Genomic DNA, 24,064 nt, shown 5'->3' with positions numbered 1-24,064 from the left:
ATCTGGGGTGGTGGTCTTGAGCTACACCCCTTCTGTGATGTATGTATGATGTTTCTTGGGGTGGTCTTGATCTACAGGATGGCAATTTCAAAATGTCTATATAAGGCCTTGTGCACCATTGTTCTGGGTTCCTCCTTTCCTGTGTGTGAGGGGAGCACCCTGTTGCAATATATCAATAAAGATCAAGCTTACTATCTGCTTTGCTTCTCAATATTCTCTGGTTGGCCTCTGTTATTTTCTCCTATCAATAGGGAACCTATCTAAGGACTCTATATGGGCTCTTAGATACCCCATTAGGGAAAAAGGACAGATATTTTGTTTACAACAGTAGCTAACAAGCAGCAAGCGCAAGTTCATTTAGCACAGGTGCAGCATGCACATACCTGGGGGTCCCTTGCTGCTGTGTTCCGCGAAGCTTCTGAAACAAGTGCAAGGGCAGCCCATATTGCACTAGTTTAACCATGAATGAGGCTACCAGTGCATGAGCTCAACAGAGGCTCTTTCTCAGGGCTTTGCTTGAGCCTTAAGAAACTCAGGTCATAGTCCTAGAACTATGCATAAAGTGGGCATATGATAATTCATATGTATAGGATACAAATCTGTGCCGATTTTAAGGGAAACCTGCCCTGTAAGCAATGCGAACGTTTTTAGAGAGAAGGTAAAGAGGAGGAGATGCTAGGTTTCAGCCACCCACTAAGAATGAAGTGTGGCAGATGGCTACCTGGGGAAGAGCCTTCTTAGAAGTTTCACCCCATTTATGAAATGTTCTCCCCAAGGAGGCTCTTCCGGTGCTTTGGTGCTATTCCCTTTAAAATAAAAAATAAAATCCTCAGACTTTTAAATTGCTGGATTCACCCTGATGGTTTTACAACGTTGGTTTAGATTTGTGCTTTCATTCTTCTCTTGCCTTTTGATTATTTGCAAACCCCACTGGGAACTTTATTCAAAGGACAAGGTAGACATTTTTATAACAGGGCATGTTGTTGGCTGCTGCCAGTCCAGCCAGTGGGTCTGGGATGATGGATGTTGTAGCCTGAGAACATCCAGTGGGGCACTGGTTCCCTACAATTGCATAATAATAATAATAATAATTACAAAAACTATGCCCTGATTGAAAATTGGCAGGGCCACTGGGGGCCAGATGTTGCTTGCAGCCTCACATCCGGCCCTCCTTTTAACACATGAGCCGAGGACACAGGAGTTCATACAAGAGCAACAATGCTGCTACTGTGCAAATGTACGCCGTGGGCCTGGTGAACTTTTTTGGTCGGATTATGACACACCCACTTCAGCAATACTAAACTCACGTGCTTACTGCCAACATATTCTCCAGCCTCGATGTCTATGTAGAAAAAGGGATTTGTCACAAGACTTCTCTTCAAAACTGACAATAACCGTTGATGGGCAACCATTGTGAAACTTGCAATTCAGTGTGAAGAGCTGGTCTGTGCACATTCCAGCCATCCACTCGCACTGTACACAGAGCACAACCTGGAACCTTGCATGGACTTGGCTTCCAGCCAACATGCCTAAACTACAAACTTGGTTTACACAGCCTTGCTTCTCTTGCTCCTAAGCAAGAATCCCTGGTGTTGCCTTTCCTTACTAGAAATCGACAAATCTGTCAAGTAGGCTTTCGAATCTTAAGTTCAGTTCTTCACACTGCTATATTGGTTTGCTTTTTTTTTTATGTCCACGTGAAAATTCCTCAGCATTTTAGGCATGTTGCTCCTAATACATTTTTGCAAGCACTTTCCTCTGTCTCTAAGCTGATAGAGCTACTGTTCCATCTCTACTACGGCCTGGTAGCATGGAAGCTAAAATATATCTGGATTTTTTTTTCTTTTGCCATAAATCTTTGAGTGTGAGGATGTGGGTTACTTCCATGTACCTCCATGCTGCTTTTGAAGCTCATCTATCTCATAGCTTGCTTTTCGCTTCATATGAAGAAGAAGAAGAGTTTGGATTTTATATCCTGCCTTTCACTCCCCTTCAGGAGTAAATCACAAATCACATAATTTATGGACACGTGAATGGTAAAATACGTTTGCAGTGTAAGCCTACACATGTCTACTCAGAAGTAAACCTTGTGTAGATCAAGAGCTGTCATATCCTAGGAAATGACTGCAGCCTAAAGCATGCTGAATTGTGTTCAGCTCACACAACCATCTCAGATTAGGGATGGGTGAATCTGTCGGTTTTAATTTCTCTTGGTTTTTATTTTTCCAATCTTAAATTCCGTTTTCCACATTTGGTTATTTTTTTTTTGTAAAGGCCTCATGAAAATCCATCAGCATTATTGTGTGAATTTCTCCTAATATGCCCGTCTGTATGCAATTTTACCCAATATACACAAATGCTCTAATGCATTTTTGTATGTTATTCTCACTAGCATACACATTTTATGCACACTTTACCCCAATAAATGAATTATTATGCACAGAACACAGCTGCAGAGCTGCACTACAAAATTCATAGAATTTTGAAGGTTGGCTGTGTTTTGGTTCTTGTATTTTAGAAAATACAAATTAGGTGGGTTTGCCTTTAGGCTTCCTCAACCTCAACCCTCCAGATGCTTTGAGACTACAATTCCCATCATCCCTGACCACTGGTTCTGCTAGCTAGGGATCATGGGAGTTGTAGGCCAAAAAAAAAAAAAAAAATCTGGAGGGCCGAGGTTGAGGAAGCCTGGGCTAACTGAATCAAATTCTACCCTATCCTGACCGCAGATCCAGTGGTGGCTGGTGCCCATTGAAGGCAGGGATGCCAACAGTAGCTGGAGCCAGAGCCAGTCACAGGCAAAGCCAATCCTTGTTTTGTCCCCATTCTTGTTCTTGCTGAGTTCTACTAGGGCAACATGGAGACTAAAAAGGGGGAACAAACAGGCATGAGATTACTGCATTGCAGGAGGTTAGACTAGATGACACTTGGGACCCCTTCCAACACTATGATTCTATGATCCTCAATTAATTTACCTAATCCCTTTTTAAGGCTGTCGAAATTGGTGGCTATCACCAGATGTCGTGGTAATGAATTCCAGAATTTAACTGCATTGTACGCAGAAGTCTGTCATCTTATCTGTGCTAAATCTCCCACCTTTCAGCATCATTAGATGCTCCCAGGTTCAAGTGTTAGGAGAGAGGAAATAAAACTTCGCTTTCTCCACACTATGCATAATTTAAATACCTCTATAATGGCCTACATTGCCCCCACTAAACTATTTAAGCCCCAAGCATGCTAACTTCCTCACAGGAGAGTTGCTCTAGCTACCCTGATCAATTAGGTGGCCTTTTCTCCTTGTAAGAGGTCAAATGTTCAAATGCTCCCCATACAAGGGGGGGGGGGGAGACAAAGCACAGCTCCTTGAACAAGGGAAAAGAGTCAGCCAAGCATCTCCCTAGCACTCAATCTGAAGTGGAGCGATGCCACTGAAGGTATAAACTTCTCTTTAATTTGGGGCACGAGGAGGCTTTGAAAACTGATTTACCACAGCTCCCTGCATCATTCTCATGGGAAACGAACAGGAGAAGGCCATTTCCTCCTACCCTACCTTAAATTCCTGACACTAGCACCTGCGAGGAGCAGGCTAGTTTGGGGGATGCTGCGAAGGCTGTGTTTTGTGTCACAGCTCTGCCCTCGAATACCTTGCTCCCATTCCACATCCCTCAGCACCTGCCGCCTAAGGCAGCCACTTCACTCCGCCTAACAGTATGGACGGCCTTGGGTGGATGGGAGTCCCCTTTGCCTCTTCAGAATCTCCAACCAGCAAAGGACCGCTCAGAATCCAAGACCATGGAGAGCCTAATGTGAAGCAGCAGAAAACGGTGGAAGGGCATCTCTCGATCCAACTACGGGGGCAGCCTTGCCACCAGCTACCCTTATGTATCCGCAGCTGTAGAGACAAGACGCCACTCTTGCAACTGGGTGACATCCATTGTCCTGAGGATCTCGGTCTTTTCCTTTCTTAAAGAAACAGAAACATGGAGAGCTGGTCACAGTGCAACTCCAGTTAGCAGCTCCAGTCTTTAACTTCCTTTATGTTGATGGATCACAGGTCTTCCCAGAGCCTGTAAGGCCCATGTTTGGGTCTGATTTGTCATCCTCTGTGACACTCATGCCTCAGGGCCTTCTGTTGGGCATTTGGATGTCCATGGGGACGAACGTCACTGTTGTGGTGCGACTGGGACTACTGGTGTACTGCCCCAGCGTGGAGGGGGTTGTGGCTTTGGCGTTCTTCGGTTCCAGCTCCCGCTTTGTCCTCATGCGTCTACAAGGAGCAAAGCAAACATTGCATTATGTCTTGACGTAATGTCTCAGGGTGGTATCCATTTTCCCTTCCTCTGCACTATTGCCCAAGGTGGGAAGGAAACCTACAGCATCCTCTGTCCTCTAATGGGCATGCTGCGTGGTCAGCAGTCCCACATGATGAGCTATGCCACACCAACCCTCTATCTGCAGCCTGAAGTGCGGCAAACAGGCCCATTTGGACAGGATTTATCCACTCCAGGAACACAAGATTCCCAAAGTCACAAGGGAGGAATTGATGATGCAGCATCCCCCCTTGCCACACTGCTGCCCTTCCCAGAAGACGGGAGTGGAAAGGCCACAGTTCAGTTGCAGATCATAAGCTTTGCCTGCAGAAGGTCCTAGACAGGATTAGGAAAAATTCCAGCCTGAAAACCTCAAGAACTACTGCCAATCCTGAGCCAGATGAATGAACTGTCTGGCTTAGTATAAAGGCGGCTCCTTATGCTCTTAAAAGGGAGCAACCCTGATGTGCATTCTTGGTCCCTTCTCCATTGTCCTGGTTTACTGGATAGCTGTCGAAGCAGCCCCTTATGTAGCTGCTCCCATGTGATCAAGATAACACAAAACAGGTCCATTTAAATACATCAAAAGAGGCAGCTGATAATGCATTTTGCCTCTTAGGTCACTGCTACTAAGCTCCACCCTCCTCTCTATTCACTGGATCACCCTTGCATATTTTGCCCCAAAGCAGCAGCATATCACCCTCTTCTCCATTCATTGGGTTGAATGCAATGCTAGTCCTACTCAGAAGACATCCATTAAGTACCTGACAAATTTAGGGCCACTGATTTCAGTGGGTCTACTCTGAGTAGAGCTTAGTTGGATACTGCCTTTTGGGTCTCCCTTGTATGGCGTATCACCTCCAAGTGAGGATCTTGCAAAAGCGAAAATCGTAGGGCCAGGCTGTGGAGCCGCACCACAAACACAAACATGAAGCGGATCCCGTGGAAACATCTGCGAAACGCAGGGAATGCTGCCCACAGCCTGCTTGTTCTCTTGAAAAATCAAAGGAACTTGAGCCCAAAGCCAAGTCACTGACTCACCTATTATACATTTTCAGCGAGAGGAGAACTGCCGTGAATATAACTATGATGCCAACTACAATGGCCGCCACAATCGCTCCAGAACCTAACAGGAGGAAGGAAAGAAAAACAATACTAAAGTGCTAGTTACAGGTAGGTAGCTGTGTTGGTCTGCCGTAGTCGAAACAAAATAAAAAAAATCCTTCCAACTAAGTTTGTTATTGGTATGAGCTTTCGTGTGCATGCACACTTCTTCAGATATTCTTCAATACTAAAGTGAATGGGGGTCAGCCAAGGTTTTGGATTCCCAAAGTGCCTCCAGGGAGATTGATACCTTAGTTCCATCTGAGGGCTCAGGGGGGTCCATAGCTCAGTGGTAGGGCATCTGCTATGCATGCAGACAGTCCCAGGTTCAATCCCTGGCATCTCTGGGTAGGGCTGGGAAATACCCTCATCTGAACCCCTGGAGAGCTGTTGCCAGTCAGAGTAGACCATTTTGTACTAGATCAGCCCATGGTCTGACTCAGTATAAGGCAGCTTAACTGTTTGGGGGAAGGGCCATAGCTCAGTGGTAGAGCATCTGCTTTGCATGCAGAAGGTCCCAGGTTCAATCCCAGGCATCTCCAGATAAGGGTTGGACTGACTCATGTTTGAAATGCTGGAGAGCCACTGCCAGGCAATGTAGGCTGTGTTGAACTAGCTGCTACCTGTCTTTATTTGTTCCTATTCAGTGTGATTAAAAAAAATAATTATTATTTTCTTTGACTTTTTCACTTTTTCAGGAGTGTGGATAGGACCACCCAACACTCCCCATTTCTTAATCACAAACTTCTTTTGAGAAAGAACAGACTGTAATGTCTCCTTTGGGCATGCACAATAATAGTAGGGTCAGTCCTTTGGATCTGTGTCAGGGACTCTTTATTTTCAGAGGAAAAACAACTTCCTTAGGACTGAAATAGGTGTGACTTGAGAGATCCAGGACTGGATTTTACATCATGATTTTTTGATCTCTTTAAAAAAGCTGTCAGTGGTTCCTTCCTAATTTTTTTATCCCAGGGATAGCCAACCTGGTGCTCTCCAAACAGTGATGGACAACTTCCAACATTTCTTACCACTGGCCATCCTGGCTGGGGCTGACATGCAGTCCAAAATTATCTTGAGGGCACCAGGTTGGCAAAGGCTGTTTCATCAGGACAGTGATCCTGGAGTGGGAGATGTCTTCTTTTAACTACCATGCTATTTTCCCCATTTAAAATGCCTCACACAATACCTGTTCAAAAACATGCGGAACTTAGGCATGCAACCCCAAAATGTCAGCTTTGCATTTATCTTACTCTGATAGAGAATTTGTTCTTGAGACTTTGTGGCTGCATCTGTTGAAGACACAGAATTCTCAGACACCGGCGCAGCTGTCGTCATCTTGATCCCAGCTAGGCAGAAGAAAGCAAGAGCTATTTTAGAACTGTGCAAAGCGAGCAAGGGGAGAAACAAAACAGGTGCAAGGAGATCACTCGTTGGGCCAATGCCTGATAGCGGAATATATACAGAAGTCTTTGGTCTTATCCAGATAATGGGTTGCATCTAACGCTGTGTGAGTGGCGTCAAACTAGTGCAACCAAATTCCTTCTCTGCCTATGTGGCCCCTAAACCTGCTCCAGAGTCCGGCAATGGCACACATGCTGAAACATCAGAAACAGAGGGAATGGTACACACACACACACACACACACACAGCTGGGAGAAAAGAACCTGTCCACAGCAAATCTATCATGTACATAAGTCACCAGTGAAGTATGTGGCATTGTAAACTACGGAGTGTATGAATGCCATTCAGATCCATTCCTACACAGAGACACCTGTACAGTATTGGTGGGGGGATAAGTAAGAGCATGTAAATGCCAATCAAATACAGAAAGCAAGTGTGTTGGCCATTCTATATAAAGCTAAAGAGAAGCTAAGAGGCCATTTGCATGAACAGTCATTCATGAAAATGCAATCATTCTAGCATTGCAAAGTTTGTTGATACTTGCAGTGGCACAGAAACAGCAAACAGTCTCACAGTGAGTGGAGCAGGCAGGGATGGCAGTGAAATGCAAAAAGTACAGCCTGTGACAATTCAATTACATCTTTGTCATTAGAGGCCCAAGTGACCGTGGTGGCTAGGAGAGGGGAGAGCCATGTATGGCACCTTGAGCTCCTTAGAGAGACCGTAATGCAATAAAGAAACCAAACAAACAAATAACACCGGGAAGGCACCACATTAGCCACCTCTGATATATACAAATGGCATAAAGGAAAGAATGAATTCTCTTTTATGTCTCAAAAGCTTCTCTGCCCCATTGCCTGAAGGAGATTCTTACCCACCACAAGCTAACAAGGTTTTGCAGTTTTTTCCGAAACAGCACAAAAACCTGACAACACTGTTTACCTGAGCTGTGAGTGGAGATTCTTCTTTGTGAATGGATGTTAGCTCTCTGAAATCAACAAGCATTCCAACCTCAGTGCTCAATTTTCGATCTGGCCTGGGCCAGAGCTACAGTTACTTGCAGGAAATGGACCCAATTTGTGACTATGCCAAGGACCCCACCCACACCCATTTCAGTGAAAGAGAGCTTAAGTCTTCTTCAGTTGCTTAAGGGTGAAAACTTCAGGTTTTGGAGGTGGAGGACCAGGGGAGCATCCTCAGTACAAAGCCTGAAAGGGCCAGTAAAGCAAGTGCAACAATTGCCAAGGACCATGATTCCAGCTCTACAATGACTGTTCTGTAGGTGGAATTTCAACCAATCCAATTTTTGAAAAATAAAAATGGGAATATTCAGATAGCTGCTGGCAGCCTGCGAGAATGTTGGCTTTCTTCTGAAGTTTTGCCCCCGGTTTTCAAAGCTTTGAATTGCAATGTTGTTTGTGTCCAAGCGGCCTTGCTATTTCTAGCCAAAATGGGGAGAAGCAAAAATGAAAATAACTCAGGCCCTGAATCCATAACTAGGTCATTCTCCTCTAAGTGAATGGCGCCTTTGTGTGTCCAAGGCTGAGTTACTTTTGTAACATGATAATCTACTGTGGTCGGGGATACGTCCCCACGCTTCCTCGCCGCTCTCCCTCGTTTGAAAGAAGAATTGAAATCTCAAATGTTCTATTTTCCTAATCCACCAACCCTATGATATACGGTTTTTATAGTGAGTTTGCAGTTCTCCTGATACAACCTTTCCGATACATAAAGATGGCTGCACCTTCCTAAAGCAGGATCTGTGGTGGTTTTACCACCATCCAAGACAGTCCAAAACAGGCTGCTAGAAACCCAGTTCTCACTTAATAAGGAAATAAATACAGCAAGGGGCTGAGTCAAGGGACTGTGCTCTTCTTGCAAGAGGGTGGCAACATGGAAAGGCCAGCATGATGGGAAGCCGGAGGAAAAGGCTGGACAAATATTATTGTAAGGCAGCTGGTGTAAGGGCTACTCACACACAAGCTAGGTGGAGCTTTCACGTTGAAGGCTGTGTAGGGAGGGGAGAGAAATTCAATTCAGTTTGCATTTAAAGGTGAATAGATCTGGTTTACACTTTCCAAAACAACATGCGAACCAAAACACAGAGCCATCCTTTGAAATTCACGCTTCTTAGAACTTTGCAATGCAAAGTTACTCTAGCCAAGTAATGTCCTCAAAAGGTAAGAGTGTGCAAATTAATGCATGTATTAATGAAAATAACACACAAAAAGCATTAGGGAAAATTGCTTTGCAGAAAGGTGTGTATTAAGCAAAACTGCATACAAACACAAATTGAAGTAGAAATGCGAAGAAGTGAATTTAAGATCGGAAAATGAGAGAGAATTTGAAATTGACAGATTCACGCATTCCTAGATGTTTGCCTTTGGGTACCAATTGCAGGGAGAGAAGCAAATAGCAAAGGATGGGAGAACTGATGGATAACCTCCTTCAGAAGCCAGATAGGGGAACTACGACCCAAAGCAGCTCAGATGACTACAGTATCTCCTGTACCAGCTCCGAGAGTTGGGGCTACCATGTTACAGTGATTGCACTCCTACTTACTGGGTCAGTTCCAGAGAGAAATAGTGGATGACTGTATCCTCAGGCCACTGGCAGCTGATCAGTTTTGTCCCCAATGCTATTTAATATCTATATGACTCTTCATTTTAAATGTTTGGATTTGTACACCGAGTTTTATTTGTGATGGGCAGTTGTGTTTTGTTTTCGTATTGCTTTTGTCTGGTTGTAGAAAACATTACTGCTGGATTTTGAAACCAACTGCAGTTTCCAAAGCATCTTCAAAGGCACTTGGAGCTGTCCGTGGTCCAGCAACCTTCGACCAGGCTTGCCCTGGGGGTTCCACTGTCAGACCAGAACACTCCACTCGCAATCTAACAATATTTGGAGGACCACAGGTTCCCCACCACTGACCTACATGTGCTGTTCAACTGCTTCTTTAATTTTTGACTTGTGCTACTTGCAATATAGCTGAAATCTTATAGTTATCCTAACTAGTTAAACAATGGCAATACGTCTTGAACACACAGATGCTTTTACTTGGCCACAGTGAGAAACAGGCTGCTGAACTAGATGCCCCTTTGGTTTCTGTTGCAAGTCTTTGCAAGGCCTTGTTGTTTGGAGGTGTTCACACACCCTTAAATTGTATCCTCTGATGTGCAGACTAACAAACAGAGAATGAAAGAGAAGAGCCCTTATCGGTGCAAAGAGACCTATCCAGCAAGGCTGTAAGAATAAACACCCACCATCTACTTCCTCAGTGGTCTGCATATCTCACTGCCTTTCCTGCATTTGAACGTATAGGGCTGCAGCCAACTAAGTTTTACTCAGAGTAAGACCATTGACACTAATGGACCTAATAAATTTAACAATAATAATTTGGTCATGTTCATTAATTTCAACGGATCTATTCTGTGTAGGACTAGCACCAGATATAACCCATAGCTTATAATTATCAATCTGGTAGGGCATATAAATTAATATGTGCAGTTTTTATGTTTAAGTTAGGATCTATGAAATACTTTTATTGTTAGTGTCCATTTCCAATTTTCTTTCTCCCCCCCGCCCCACTATATTTGCAAAAAAATTAAAGGAGGGGCAGAATGGCTCACTGGGCTGGCTCTCTAACCTCAGCCCAGCATTTGCTAAAATAAATTGGTACCAGTAAGCACCGAGAAGCCCCCACCTATCTACCCACCCACTGCCGTTGCCTCCCTTCTTATTCATGCTGAATATAAAGACTCTTTTTCTCTTCCTGGACTGAACTCATTCGCTCACCCTCTCCTCCTCCTCCACAAAGCACCTGCCTTCTCTTCCCGCAACAGGAACCCGACTCTCAATCCTGCACCTTTCTGTGGGGGAAAGACACTGCTAACGGATCTGTCAGCCTGCCCTCTCCCAACACCCCTGTCCTGACCTACCAGGTGTTCTCAGGAAGGAAAAAGGAGCCATTTCTTTGGGTAGGAGCTGAGTTGACTCTCACCTTCAACAGGCTTGTCAGTTTGGGCAGCATTTCCTGGACGGCGGGAGAGAGGAGGCCAAGGTTTTTTATTATTATTATGATTATTAATCCGAGCACCGCTGCCGATTGCCAAAACAAGCAACTGGGTGTGTGGAAACTGGCCACAGGCGAGGGTGTGTGCATGTGGGATGGGGAGGACAGTCATTGCCCTTGTTACCTTTGTCTGAATCCATCAAAAATGCACAATAGACCACTCATAGCGCACACTGAGTCCAGCCATCAGAGTGGTGTAGTGGTTGGAGCGTTGGACTAGGACCTGGAAGACCAGGGTTCAAGTCCTTGCTTGGCCATGAAGCTCACAGAGTGGCCTCGGGCCAGTCCCTGCCTCTCAGCCTAACCTGCCTCACAAGGTTGTTGTGGGGATTAAATGAGGGGGAGAACCTTGTACACCTCCTGGAGTTCCTTGGAGAAAAGGCGGGGTAGAAATGGAATAAAACAAACAAATAAAATACTCTAACTGTAAGCTGGTTCATGGGTTCTGTCTCTTTGTCACACGCTATCATGACTAAGAAATGGAATACTGGGCTGGGCTTTGCAGGGCAGTGGCCAGCTGTAATTCAGCAACATTTGGAGAGCCACAGGTTCCCCACCTCTGCACGAGAGTCTAACAGAAAAGGGCTGTGATAGGCCTAGGAACACAGGACACGTTCAAGGCCTTGATAACATAAAGCCATTCACTTAGAAGGATTTTCTGCTGTTGCCCCTATACTACAAAATGTGCTTCCCTCTGCCGTTTGTGAAGCAGCTTCAGACATTTTATAAAGACTCAACTTTTTGCCCAGGCTTCTCCTGACCCATAAAAATGGACCGTGGTTTAGAATAATAGAATCATAGAGTTGGAATAGACCACAAGGGCCATTGAGTCCAACCCCCTGCCAAGCAGGAAACACCATCAGAGCACTCCTGACATATGGCTGTCAAGCCTCTGCTTAAAGACCTCCAAAGTAGGAGACTCCACCACACTCCTTGGCAGCAAATTCCACTGTCGAACAGCTCTTACTGTCAGGAAGTTCTTCCTAATGTTTAGGTGGAATCTTCTTTCTTGTAGTTTGGATCCATTGCTTCGTGTCCGCTTCTCTGGAGCAGCAGAAAACAACCTTTCTGGTTGTTTATGTGTACGAGTCCTCCAAATAATTGTTTTGTTCTTTTTTAATGTTTTTATCCAGCTCTTTCATGAGTTTCAGTTTGTATTTTTATGATAGTGGGTTGTTTTCAACTTTTACTCAGAGTGGACCCATTGAAATTAATGGCCGAGATGACTAGCTTATGTCCACTAATTGCAATGGGTCTAATCTGAGTAAAAGTTAATTGGGTCAGTGCATCTGGCTGTTAAACCAGAAGGTTAGTGGTTCAGAGCCCACCCCAGAATGGCTGTAGGCAGGGGGTTGGACTAGATGACCCTTGGTGTCCCTTCCAACTCTACAATTCTGTGACTACAACTCCTTAGGTTTTTTTCATATTGTATACCACTTTAGAGGGTTTTTTAAACTTTTTTTAGCAGTTTAGAAATGCTTTTAAATAAGCAAAACATAGCTACGGGGGAGATTTTGCATGAGAATAGCCTGAGTACATCTCTTCCTCAGAGAGGGGGGGACTGTTGGGGGGGGCATCCTTTCCTAGTTATGCTTTGCTGGCTTCAGTTTGCCTCCCTGAAGGCAAGGTGGAGCCTGCTGCACCCAAAAGCCCATTCTGGCTTCCTAGTGTAAACATTCTCCCATCTAACATTCCCTCTCCTATTACACTCTGGGTCAAGCTAATGCAGGCAGCTGCCTCAGGCCTGTAGTTACCAGAGAGGCCTCACAGCATCCAACAGGTAGGCCTCCCCACCCTCCTATTAATCAAGGGCTGCCTACACATTAATTTGACAGCGGACCCACAGTCCAAAGAGGAGGATGGAGGATCGGCATGACTCCCTTCAGCACACACTACAAAACCCAACTCTGGGATGCATTTAAAGCACTGTGGTGCCACTTCAAACAGTCATGGCTTCCCCCCCCCCCAAGAGCTGTAGTTTGTTAACGGTGCTGAGAGTTGTAGGGAGACTCTTTTCACAGAAGTAAAGTTTCTGGAAGTTTCTGGAAGTTAAGCCATTGTGAGGGGAATTGGGGTTTCTGAACAACTCTCAGCACTCTTTAACAAACTACAGCTCCCAGAATTATTGGGGGGAAGCCATGGCTGTTGAAAGTGTATCACAGTACTTTTGAATGTGGCCTTAGTCTGATCTCAGCCTCCAACGGAAGATATGGGGCCCCTCTGGACAGCCCTTTTATTGTGTGTCCCTGACGATTTGTGTTCATGGTGGCATCAGGAAGGTTATATGTGATCCTGCTGTCCATACTGCTTGTGCTAGTTTCCAGTCATTGCATGCCCTGTAACTTCCTGTTGAAATCCTGTAACCTCTTATAGCACAAATGTTACAGGAGGAAGGGGGAGTGTTGCCCCACTTTTGTTGTGCTATTGCACAAGAGTGCCCCTCCCGATGGCAACAGCGCAGTAACACTGCAGAGCACCCAACAAGCGGAATGATTTTGTGAACAGTCCAGTACAAATCAAACCCTAACGCACTATTATTGCGCCAACGACATGTTGCAACACATACATGCAGTTCTGGAAGAGCTACTAGTTCTCACTGAGGTGCTAAACTGATGTCTCTGGGCTGCTCCACTTCAGACTGTGCAAGCCACTTCAGGCTTACATGACAGAATGCTCATGATGGATAGCTCAGTCAGTACAGAATGAGACTCTTAATCTCAAGGTCATGGGTTCCAGCCCCACATTAGGCAAAAGATTCCTGCATTGCAGAGAGTTGGACTCTATGACCTTCATGCTCCCTTCCAACCCTACAATTCGATGGTTCTATGATTCTTCCTTACATGCCCCCAAGGAAAACAAATGTCAAAAAGAAAAGATCTAGCTTTCTCCTTGCTAGAATACGTCTTTTAAGAGTCTGTTTAATCTTTTTATTTTTAAAGAAAAAACAGCCTTCCATGTGCATAAATCAAAAAGCCCTTGTTGAACTCCGGCTAACGATAGTCAATTGCATCAAGCAACCGAAACTGCTTGCACTAGCAGAACTGTTTAGTTGCATATTGCCCTGTGGGTTTTTTCCCTTTTGGATCAACACAGCCACCTCTTTTATTTTAAAAAGTACATCTGTACATTCAAGTAGTAGTATTTTTATTGTTTTGCTATAAGCCATAACTAAAAAAGACATTCAGATTTAAGCCACAAATTTAGCTCTTCATTTCCAGCCCTTAAATTCCAGGCCACCAGTGCAAATAAGGAAACACACAAAGTAACAGTTTTTCTTATCAAGCAGCGAAAAAGCCCCATACAAACTCACTAAACGTAACAAAATTCTCAGACAAATCAAACTCAGACAAATATTTTTCACATGGTTTCTTATGCATTCGGTTATAAGATAGGTGCATGGGCCAGGAAGCATCAGTGCACACATTTCTACCTTAATGACAAAGTACACAAGAGATTTCAGATTGCATCTCCCATCAAATAATTACCACTTTCAAAACGAACATCTCCTTGTCATCAAGAAAGCACTGATCAGAAGCCATACAGGCACACTTCACTGCCAGTTATTAACTCTTTTTCAGAATTCAGCTGACCTCAGCAAAATTCATTTTACACTCGCAAGCTCCAAGTGCAACAACCAGCAGAGCCAAACGCACAGGAACCCATTGGTAAGGAAACCCCATTAGTAGGCACAATCTCAGCATGCTGCAAAAACATATATGCATGGTAGAAAAATAATACATACGATTCCAGAGCATGAATATTCTGGAGAAAGTCAGAAGACTAGGTGAGTGCATGCAAACTCTCAGACTAGCCTTCTCTTGTCTAGGGACATTAATTAGCATATGCGTGGCTTAATGATTTCCTCCTAAGTTGGTCCCATTTTGTGCATGCTATTGCCTCCTTCAGTGAAAAAAAAAATAAATCCTTATAAAATCGCAATTAAACATTCCTGGTTATTTATGGCAGGAAACTCCTGGCCCAAAGGGTGTAATAGTCATAACTGGAAATTCTCTTCTCTCCCATTTTTATTTTGTCATATGACTCACACCAACAGGTAAGGTTAGAGGAGCTGGTTCGAAGTAGAATAAGGAAGGGGTTAAACTCACAATGACACAGCAGTAATCTGTCCAGCAATTAGTGGATACACTTGGAATACTGTATATGGTTCTGATCGCCACACCTCAAAGTTTTTGGAGCATCTACCACACTGGGTGGGACAGGCACATGCAGAAGGCGAGGCAACCCTTGAAAGACTGCAGCCTCCAAACCATTTAGGATGTTATTTCATCCTTGGAGCATAAAGCACTTTTCACCATTCTGAAACAGAGGAAATCAAAACAATGGACTCCTTGCCGGCCTCAGAGATGAAGGAGGGAAGTTGTTACCAAAAACATATTGTAACATACTGTAGTATAATCCACCAGGAGATAACATTAACTTCCTGAATTGCTTTCTATGGCACTATCTCAAATCACGTAATGGTGAATATGAGAGGCCACTGGTTCAGTAGCCAAATAAAGCAAGAAGTTTCACATCGGTCTCATGTTTCTTTCCTGCCCCAAAGAGGTGGACTGCAGCCAGTTTCAGTGCACAACAATGCAAAAACGTGGGTTCTGTTCTCCTGCCGCAGAGATCACAATGCCCTCTTTGCAGTCGTGGAACCCAGAGCATTGTGTGGCTCAACTAAAGGGCGTATTCAAAGTGCCAGAGGAATCACACTGCACTCAAACAAGTATGTGGCTCCAGAGGTGGGAACCCTGTGGTCTGCAACCTAATTTCGAAAGCCCTCTGTAAGTGAACGGTTCAGACTGTCAGCAAGAGCATTCTGTCCCTTCCCTGGCAGCCCTTGGGGGATGGAGGAGGGGAAGGGACAAAGACACAGAGAGAAATTGGGTGGCCCTTACGATTATTAGCTTTGGCTCCACCCACAGCTTGCAAGCGGCGCCAACAGACTACAGTGGTACCTCAGGTTACATACGCTTCAGGTTACAGACTCTGCTAACCCAGAAATAGTTCCTCTTTGCTTCAGGATGAGAACAGAAATCGTGCTCCAGCGGTGCAGCAGCAGCAGGAGGCCCCATTAGCTAAAGTGGTGATTCAGGTTAAGAACAGTTTCAGGTTAAGTACAGACCTCCGGAACGAATTAAGTACTTAACCTGAGGTACCACTATACATCAGGGCAACGTGGCTCTTAACAGCAAAAAGCTTGTCTATTCTTACAGTACTCCTATATATTACTCATGTATCATTTTCATACACACAGAGAGACATCATCTATCTTACAGCTAAGGATGGGCAAATCTCTGTTTCTCATTTTTCCAATCTTCAGCTCTTTACATTTCCACACCAGTTTGCAGATTTAAAAAAAATTGCACATGAGCACCTTAGTGTGAATTTCTCCTAATGTACACATGTTGGTTTGCAGTTTTGTCTAATATATACTTTTGTTTGCAAACTAATGCATGCTTGCATGTTATTTGCACTATTTTTAAAATTTCTGTGCACACTTTGCCCCAGTACAGTATATGCATTTCTGTTAACATTCCTTGGTGGGAAAACCACACTGCAAAACTGAGAGACATGCAGATTTCAAATGATGTTTGTGCTTTGGTTTGCACATTGTTTTTGGAAGCTGTAAATTTAGTTGGTTTACCTTCAGGTGTGAACGGAATCAAATTTCTCCTCCATACATTCTCATGTAATGCACTCCCTAAAAAGACTTGCCCTGCACTTTCATCTGGTGATAATTTCGCGCCACGTAGATTTTGAATTTTTCCCAACCTTTTTCATCTTAACAAAGATAGTTAGGTTTAGAGATGATAGGAGACAGAATAATCTGTTCATAGAGAAGTGGAGAATGTTTGTTACGTAGGAGCAACAAAGTACAATGAAACATACGTCTTATGTTATTGGGTGCATTGCAGTATGTACTTTTTAAAAAAACATCATTATTTTGTTGTGGATTTATAAGTTGCATATGTATAGGATACTTTAATAAATAGACTTCTTTTCTTTCAAGAGAAAATAACTGTGACTTTGATAGCTTAGCTGGTTAGAGTGTGGTATTGATAACACTACGGTTTTAGGCTCGATTCCTGTAAGGTAAAACTGCATATTCCTGCATTGCAGGCATTGCACTAGATCAGGGGCAGGCAACCTAAGGCCCATGGGCCACAAGCGGCCCACAGGGGTCATTTAACTGGCCCACAAGCCGCCCCTGAACCAAGCTACCCGCTTGGAGTGTCCCCCCACGCTGTGCTAAACTAGCGCAGCACGCGAGGACTCACTTCTATGGTGCCGAAAATCTCATCTGAGCAGACGCAGACACCGGAAATCGCAGCTGTGCATGCTTACGTGTGATCTGGCCCACGGAGGGATCTCCAGTGGAGTGTACCGGTCCAGGCGAGGTAAACCTTGCCGACCCCTGCAGCAGATGATCCTCAGGGTCCTTTCCAGCCCTAGTATTCTAAGGTACATTAATGTCTTTAGAACACAGGAAGCTGCTTTATATCAAGAGATTCCATTAGTTCACCTAGCTCAGTACGGTCTACCCAGGGGTAGTTCATGTGGTGACCTCCAGATGTTGCTGAACTCCAACTCCCAGCATCCCTGACCACTGGCCATGTTGGCTGGGGAGGATGAAAGCTGAAGTCCAGCAGCATCTGCAGGGCACCCAACTGGCTAGCCCTGGTCTACATTGACTGGCAGTGGTTCTCCAGGGTTTTCAGAGACGAGTCTCTTCCAGGCCTACCGGGAGATGCCAGAGATTGAACCTGGAATCCTCCGCATGCAAAGAAGATGCTCTATCACCAGGCTACAGCCCTTCCTCAGATCCTTGGTGCTGGTGTTATTCTCTGTAGCTGGTTTTACACTGATATTATTCTACTGTCCTTTTCAGTCTTGTTTAGATTTCACAATTAGGGTGGAGGGGACCAGAGTTAAACATACTTCAGGTTTTTTTTCTTTTTCTTTTTAATTTGGCTTGTACACCCAAATAACTTCTGCTACCAGGTAGCATGTAATAAATACTGCAAATTAAACAAATAAATGCCTTTACACGCTGAACAGGCTCCAGAATAAACATACCACTATTGTAATGTTTTATGCCAAGACAAAGAAGGAAAGAAATGGATATGCAAAAGTGAGAAACTGCTAACAAGAATTAAAAGTGTAAAATGTTTTCCTAGTCTTGCTAGCAATGATGTTTGTCATTTTAAATTTAATTCCAACCCAAACAAAAACCAGACAGTTCCGAATTTCCTTGATGATTTGGGCTGGCTTTACCTGGTGGCGAAAATGAGCTTGTATGGTCAGCTCCAGAGTGCCGAAAAGAGGTTTTCATAGCAGCGTGAGAGAATGCCTTAAGGTAGAAGTTTTAAACATTAACTAGACATATTTTGTACGGTATTCTCAGAATGCTGTGAAGGGAGGTGGAAGCAGCACTTAACAATCAGAGGTGGGGAACTTGTGACTCTCCAGGCGATGTTCGGCTGCAGCTGCCATCATTCCTAACCGTTGGCTATGCTGGCTGGCACTGTTGGGAGTACAGGTCCTGGGACTCCTGTGGTCTGCCCTCCTTCCCCAAACTAGCCTGTTCCCTACGGGCCCACTGGAGGTATAGTGCCCCACTGCTGTCCAGCAGCTTTGAATGAAAAAAGAAAAGAAAAACATATTTCCATTGGCTCAGGCAGCTAAATGTTTTGGGATGGCTCATCTTACTTTCCAGGTAGGGATGAAATTTAATTCAGTTCATGTTCACACACACACCAGCCTTTGACATTTGAACTCCTCCAAATTTTGCAGTGCCGATCAATGTGTACAAAAAGGCAGGTACTCTGGTGGCGCTGTAGTCTAAAGCACTGAGCCTCTTGGGCTTGCCGATCAGAAGGTTGGTTTGAATCTGCACGATGGAGTGAGCTCCCATTGCTCTTTCCCAGCTTCTACATTCTACAACCTAGCAGTTTGAAAGCACACCAGTGCAAGTAGATAAACAGGTACCGCTGCAGTGGGAAGGTAAATGGCATTTCCATGCACTCTGGTTTCCGTCACGGTGTTCCATTGCACCAGAAGCGTTTTAGTCATGCTGGTCACATGACCCAGAGAGATATCTGTGGACAAATGCCGGCTCCCTCGGCCTGAAGCGAGATGCTTGACAGGGGGTTGGACTCGATGGCCCTTGTGGTCTATTCCAACTCTATGATTCTATGATTCTACCCCATAGTCACCTTTGACTGGACTTAACCATCCAGGGGTCATTTACCGTTTTAACCTTACAAAAATGCATATACAAGGGTAAAGAGTGCATAAAAATGCATATACATTAGATAAAATTATATCCAAAAATGAACTATATTAAGGGGAAATGCTTTGCAAATATGTGCATATTAGGAGAAACTTGCACTAAAATGTTGATGAGATTTATTTTAGTAAACTTGAATGCTGATGTGGAACTGTGGAGAACTGAACTAAAGTAGGAACAATGAGAAACTGAGAGAAACCAAAACAGACAGATTTGCCCATCCGTACTCCCACCTCTTGACCAGCCCTTCTAGTCTTCCTCTTGCCCCCCCCCCCAAGCCACAAAAACACGCAGCCATCCCAATACTCTTGCAGAAATCTCTGGGAACTGTAGCTCTCCAAAGGGAATAGGAATCTCCACACAACTCTGGCACCTCTTAGGGAAGTCATGATGACTGTTAAAGAGGGTAAATTAACAGTGCAGATGCAGCCCAGAAAGCAGCTCTCCTTCTCAGGATTCAGCTAAAAAAAAAACATTGCGATGTTCACAGCTGGAGTTAAAGTAATGACATGGTTGTTTCTTTGAAGTTAGTGCACTGATTTCAGTGGTTCTTACTTCCAGCTAACTGTGCACAGAATGGCAGTGTTAGTTAGCTAAACATCTCTTGTTTCAGTCAAGCCTAATTACACAAGCCGTGGTGGGAATACTCACTAGTGACAAAGTATAAGAAATGGCTGTTTTCTGGGTGTGGGTGAAGTATGAGCATAACACGAAGAGTGACCCAAAAAGAGACCAGGGATGCAATCTATGCCTACTTACCTGGGAGTAAGTCCCACTGAAGGGGAATTGTGAGATCTGTAAAGTATTGTGTGGAAAGTGATTTCAAGTCTCACTTGTAAATATATGCTTATCTCTGCTATAGTCAACACTGCTTTAACATTAATTTCCTCTCCCCGAACAGCTGGAGCATTGAGATCAAAGGTTGCCATGTTAATTGTACATGCTGTACAAATACCTCAAAGTAACGAAAATGACTGGGACTGAAATATTTGGTTAATAAAATACAGCCACCAAGATATGCATCCTTATACATGAACACAACAATCCTGTAAACCAGAGGTGTCGGCCCTTTTTCAACCCAAGGTCCACATTCCCTTCTAATAAACCTTCCCAGGGCTACACACCAGTGGTGGCTGGGATCAAATGCAAAAGTGGCTGGAGTAAACCGTGTAAATTTTACCTTTGTACACACCTTCTCTCTAAGCTCCACCCAGAGTTGAAGGACACATTCCAGCCAGGCAAAAATCCTCAGAGTGCACAGCAGAGCTGTGGCCTGGGGAGAGTTTCAAGGTCCAGATAAAGAGGCTTAGAGGGCCACATTCGCCCCAGGCTTGAGATTTCACACCCCTGCTATACACACTTACCTGTAAGTCCCACTGGACTTTATAGAGCTTACTTCTGAGCAGAGGATCACTAAATTACAGGATTATTAAATCAGCATTGTGGGTTTTTTTTACTGCCAGCAGCTGCCTGTTCTTTTCACTTTCTTCTGCCGCTGCCCTTAGTGCTTTTGTATTCCTAATTTCTATGGTTGCCATCTGTGTGTGTGTGTGTTTGTGCGTATGCATGTCAGAACCCTTGTACTTTGATTTGCTGCGTAACAAGCAGAAGTTCAACAGGAAAGCCTCACATTGCCCCAAGGGCCATGAAAAGCAGCACCTGTTCATACCTAAACAAAAAAAGGATTTAGGTGTTGAAAACAATATAATGAAAGTCCTTGCCTGGCACAGAGTTCCAGAGAGTAGTTGATGCCACACTGAAATTTGTGGAGAGAATATTATGTGGCACCTGTAAAAGTTGGAAGGGACTCCAACCGCCTGCAATACACCAGCCTCCTTCTGCCCCTGCTCCTCAGTCCAAACTCTATTGCATCCAGAAATCTGTGCAACCCCAGAGACAGTGCACAAGTGTGCACCCAGAATAAAAATAATTTGTGCATTTATTTTCTTACATTTATATCCTGCCTTTTGTCATGGAACCCAAGGCGGCATAAACATCTGGTTCCTGAGCAGGTAGTTAGTTACACATCCAGGGACTGATTAGAATCCAAGCCTGCTTAGCTTTAGCAAGGTAATCATAGAATTGTAGGGCTGGAAGCGATGACCTTGAGGGTCATCTTGTATACCTGCAGACCAGAACGCAAGTCAATAACAAACACTTCACTCTTACCGTAACTCTACCAGGGGTCAGCAAACTTTTAAAGCAGGGGGCTGGTCCACTGTCCCTCAGACCTTGTGGGGGTCCAGACTATATTGGGGGGGTGAATGAATTCCTATGCCCCACAAATAACCCAGAGATGCATTTTTAATAAAAGCACACATTCTACTCATGTAAAAACATGCTGGTTCCCAGACCGTCCACGGGCCAGATTTAGAAGGCTATCGGGCCAGATCCGGCCCCCGGACCTTAGTTTGCCTACCCATGCTCTAGGCTCAAATAGCCCCTAGAGTGGTGTATTCTGCAACATGTCATTGACACAACCACCGTGCGTTTGTGGTGCATTTATACTGAACCGTCCATATGTCATTCCTCTTTATTAGTTATTCTGTGATACTTTCTCAACGTTACCACATTATTGCAGTCTGCAGGGGCATATTTCTGCTATAGGCCAATGAAAGTGGTACAAAAAATAAGCCTGGAATGTTGGTGGTATAAAAAGTCACAGGATTACAGGAGGTATATGTTTTAATCGCAGCTGGTATCTGAACTGGATTTGAATTGATATGTGCTGCTGTTTGTGTTAACTGTTCTATTGCAAATGTTTTAAGTGTGTGTGTGTATGTATGATAAAAATGTTTCACCTGCATTTATACATGCAATTGTTCTGTACGTGTTTCTTGCATTGAAAATGGCTTTGGGATACCTAGTGAGAAGTGAATAATAAATAAAGTAATATTTTCAATTTTTTTAAAAAACCCCCACCAAGGACAAGAACTTTTGGAAGGTAAGAGCTGTTTGACAGTAGAAGGGACTCTCTTGAAAACTGGTGGATTCTCCTTCATGGGAGGGTTTTAAGCAGAGATTGGATGGCCATCTCTCAGGGATGCTTTAGTAAGATTCCTGCATCGCAGGCAGCTCGAAGTCCCTTACTACTAATACAGAAGAGTCACAGCAACACCACCTCTCCATCACCCACCATACAAGTGGAAACGTCCAGGTTCAAGAGTCTACCTAAAGCCACACATAAAAGGAATTAAGTAGATAAAGCATCCTCCCTCTCTCTCTCTCTTACACACACACCCTTTTTACTTATATCAAATTCTGCCCGAATGCTGCCACCTTCCCAGCACCTGTCGAGGTGATCCGCCTCAGCTCGGATCCCCTCTGGGCAGCTCTCTTCCGGCCGGATCCTCCGCGTGTTTTGCGCGGGAGCCTGTTTCCCTCAGAGCTTTCTCTCCGTCCCCAACGAAGCGCGAAACAAGTTCCCGCCGCGGGCCGCAGGGGATGGGCGCCGTTGTCCGGAAAGACTACGGGCACCGGGGCGCAAACCTCTGCGCGCTTCCTCGGAAGCTCCGGCTTGGGGACTCCTCCTCTGTCTCCCTCCCGTGGCCCCGATTCTTCGCGCACCCACCTGCTCTTGGGGAGCCCGGCCCTTACCAGACGGCGCGGGAGGGTCTCCGGGCGAGCTCTGCCATCGGCTCCTCGGCCAAATACCCTCAGCTCCCTTGGCAGCGGCGGCAGGAGTAGCAGCGCCCGCTCCGGGCGTATTTGCGCAGCCGGCCCCACCCGCCGCCCTCCTCTCTCTCTCTCTCTCTCTCTCTCTCTCTTTTTCAGGTGATCCGGCTGGGGCAGGGCCAAGTGCCGAGCCCTCTTCCTCCTCCGCCCCAGCCGTGGGCACAGCAGAGAGAGGGAGAGGGAAAGAGAGGCGAGGGAGGGGAGAAGCCGCCTCTCCATTGCTCTGCCCCAGATCTTGCTTGCAGAAGCCTCTCCTGCGTATGGGGAGGAGGAGCGAATAAGAGTTCCCTTGAGCATGTGCAGAGTGCGTTGCCCTCTCGCCATCGCGGCGGGAATGCACGTGATCACCGACCCCACACCACAGGCGCTGTTGTTACGTGCATGTTCAGCCCCTCCTCACAACATCGGCTGCATTTCAATCCTTAAATGAGTGGTAGCGAACCTTCGTGGTATCTAAAGTAAAAGGTAAAGGGACCCCTGACCGTTAGGTCCAATCGTGGCCGACTCTGGGGTTGCGCGCTCATCTCGCTCTATAGGCCGAGGTAGCCGGTGTTTGTCCGCAAACAGCTTCCAGGTCATGTGGCCAGCATGACTAAGCCGCTTCTGGCGAACCAGAGCAGCGCACGGAAACGCCGTTTACCTTCCCGCCGGAGCGGTACCTATTTATCTACTTGCACTTTTTGGCGTGCTTTCGAATTGCTAGGTTGGCAGGAGCTGGGACCGAGCTCATCCCGTCATGGGGATTCGAACCGCCGACCTTCTGATTAGCAAGTCCTAGGCTCTGTGGTTTAACCCACAGCGCCACCCACGTCCCTTAGGTATCTGAAGTAGACCAGCGGAAATCAATGGACTCAGCATTATGTTGGGGCCGCCAATGACCACCGACCCCACATACACACATACCTCAGGCGTGATTGCACGCAGGCACAGAATCATAGATTTGGAAAAGATCTAAAGGGTCATCTAGTCCAACTCCCTGCAATGCAGAAATATGGAAGTCCCCATATGATGTGTCTTGTGTGCAACTTCCAGTGAGGAAAAATGGCGGGCGCCATGGTAGCGAGCAGCTCCTGAAGCCAGCCAGAGCCAACTGCACTACCAGGCTGGCTCCAGGCTGCTAACTGCCACTGCTGAAGGGGAACCGGGACGTCCAGCGGTACAGATCTCCTGCTCCCTTCTCCGTTTTGACTGATCGGGGGAGGC

General features: G+C 45.3%; 1 protein-coding gene across 3 annotated transcripts; it reads right to left on the bottom strand.

Annotated features, from left to right (window-relative positions):
• Positions 1-2,198: 2,198 nt before the first annotated feature.
• Positions 2,199-22,931, bottom strand: NCMAP (non-compact myelin associated protein). Of its 3 annotated transcripts, none has more exons than XM_083511895.1 (4): positions 22,758-22,931; positions 6,665-6,760; positions 5,352-5,436; positions 2,199-4,267 (listed from the first exon to the last, which is right to left on the bottom strand). In XM_083511895.1, exons 2-4 carry the CDS (start codon positions 6,747-6,749, stop codon positions 4,120-4,122), a joined length of 318 nt encoding a protein of 105 aa, XP_083368021.1. In that variant the 5' UTR covers positions 6,750-6,760; positions 22,758-22,931; the 3' UTR covers positions 2,199-4,119. The 3 variants fall into 3 exon arrangements, with proteins under 3 accessions (XP_083368021.1, XP_083368022.1, XP_083368020.1); XM_083511896.1 differs by lacking the exon at positions 22,758-22,931 and adding an exon at positions 14,994-15,185; XM_083511894.1 differs by lacking the exon at positions 22,758-22,931 and adding an exon at positions 10,754-10,799.
• Between the last annotated feature and the right edge of the window lie 1,133 nt (positions 22,932-24,064).

Source organism: Podarcis liolepis (genome assembly GCF_965112155.1).
Source record: "Podarcis liolepis genome assembly, chromosome: 7".
Lineage (NCBI taxonomy): Eukaryota > Metazoa > Chordata > Lepidosauria > Squamata > Lacertidae > Podarcis > Podarcis liolepis.
Note: the sequence above shows the minus strand (reverse complement) of the source record. Positions and strands in the feature narration are given on the sequence as shown.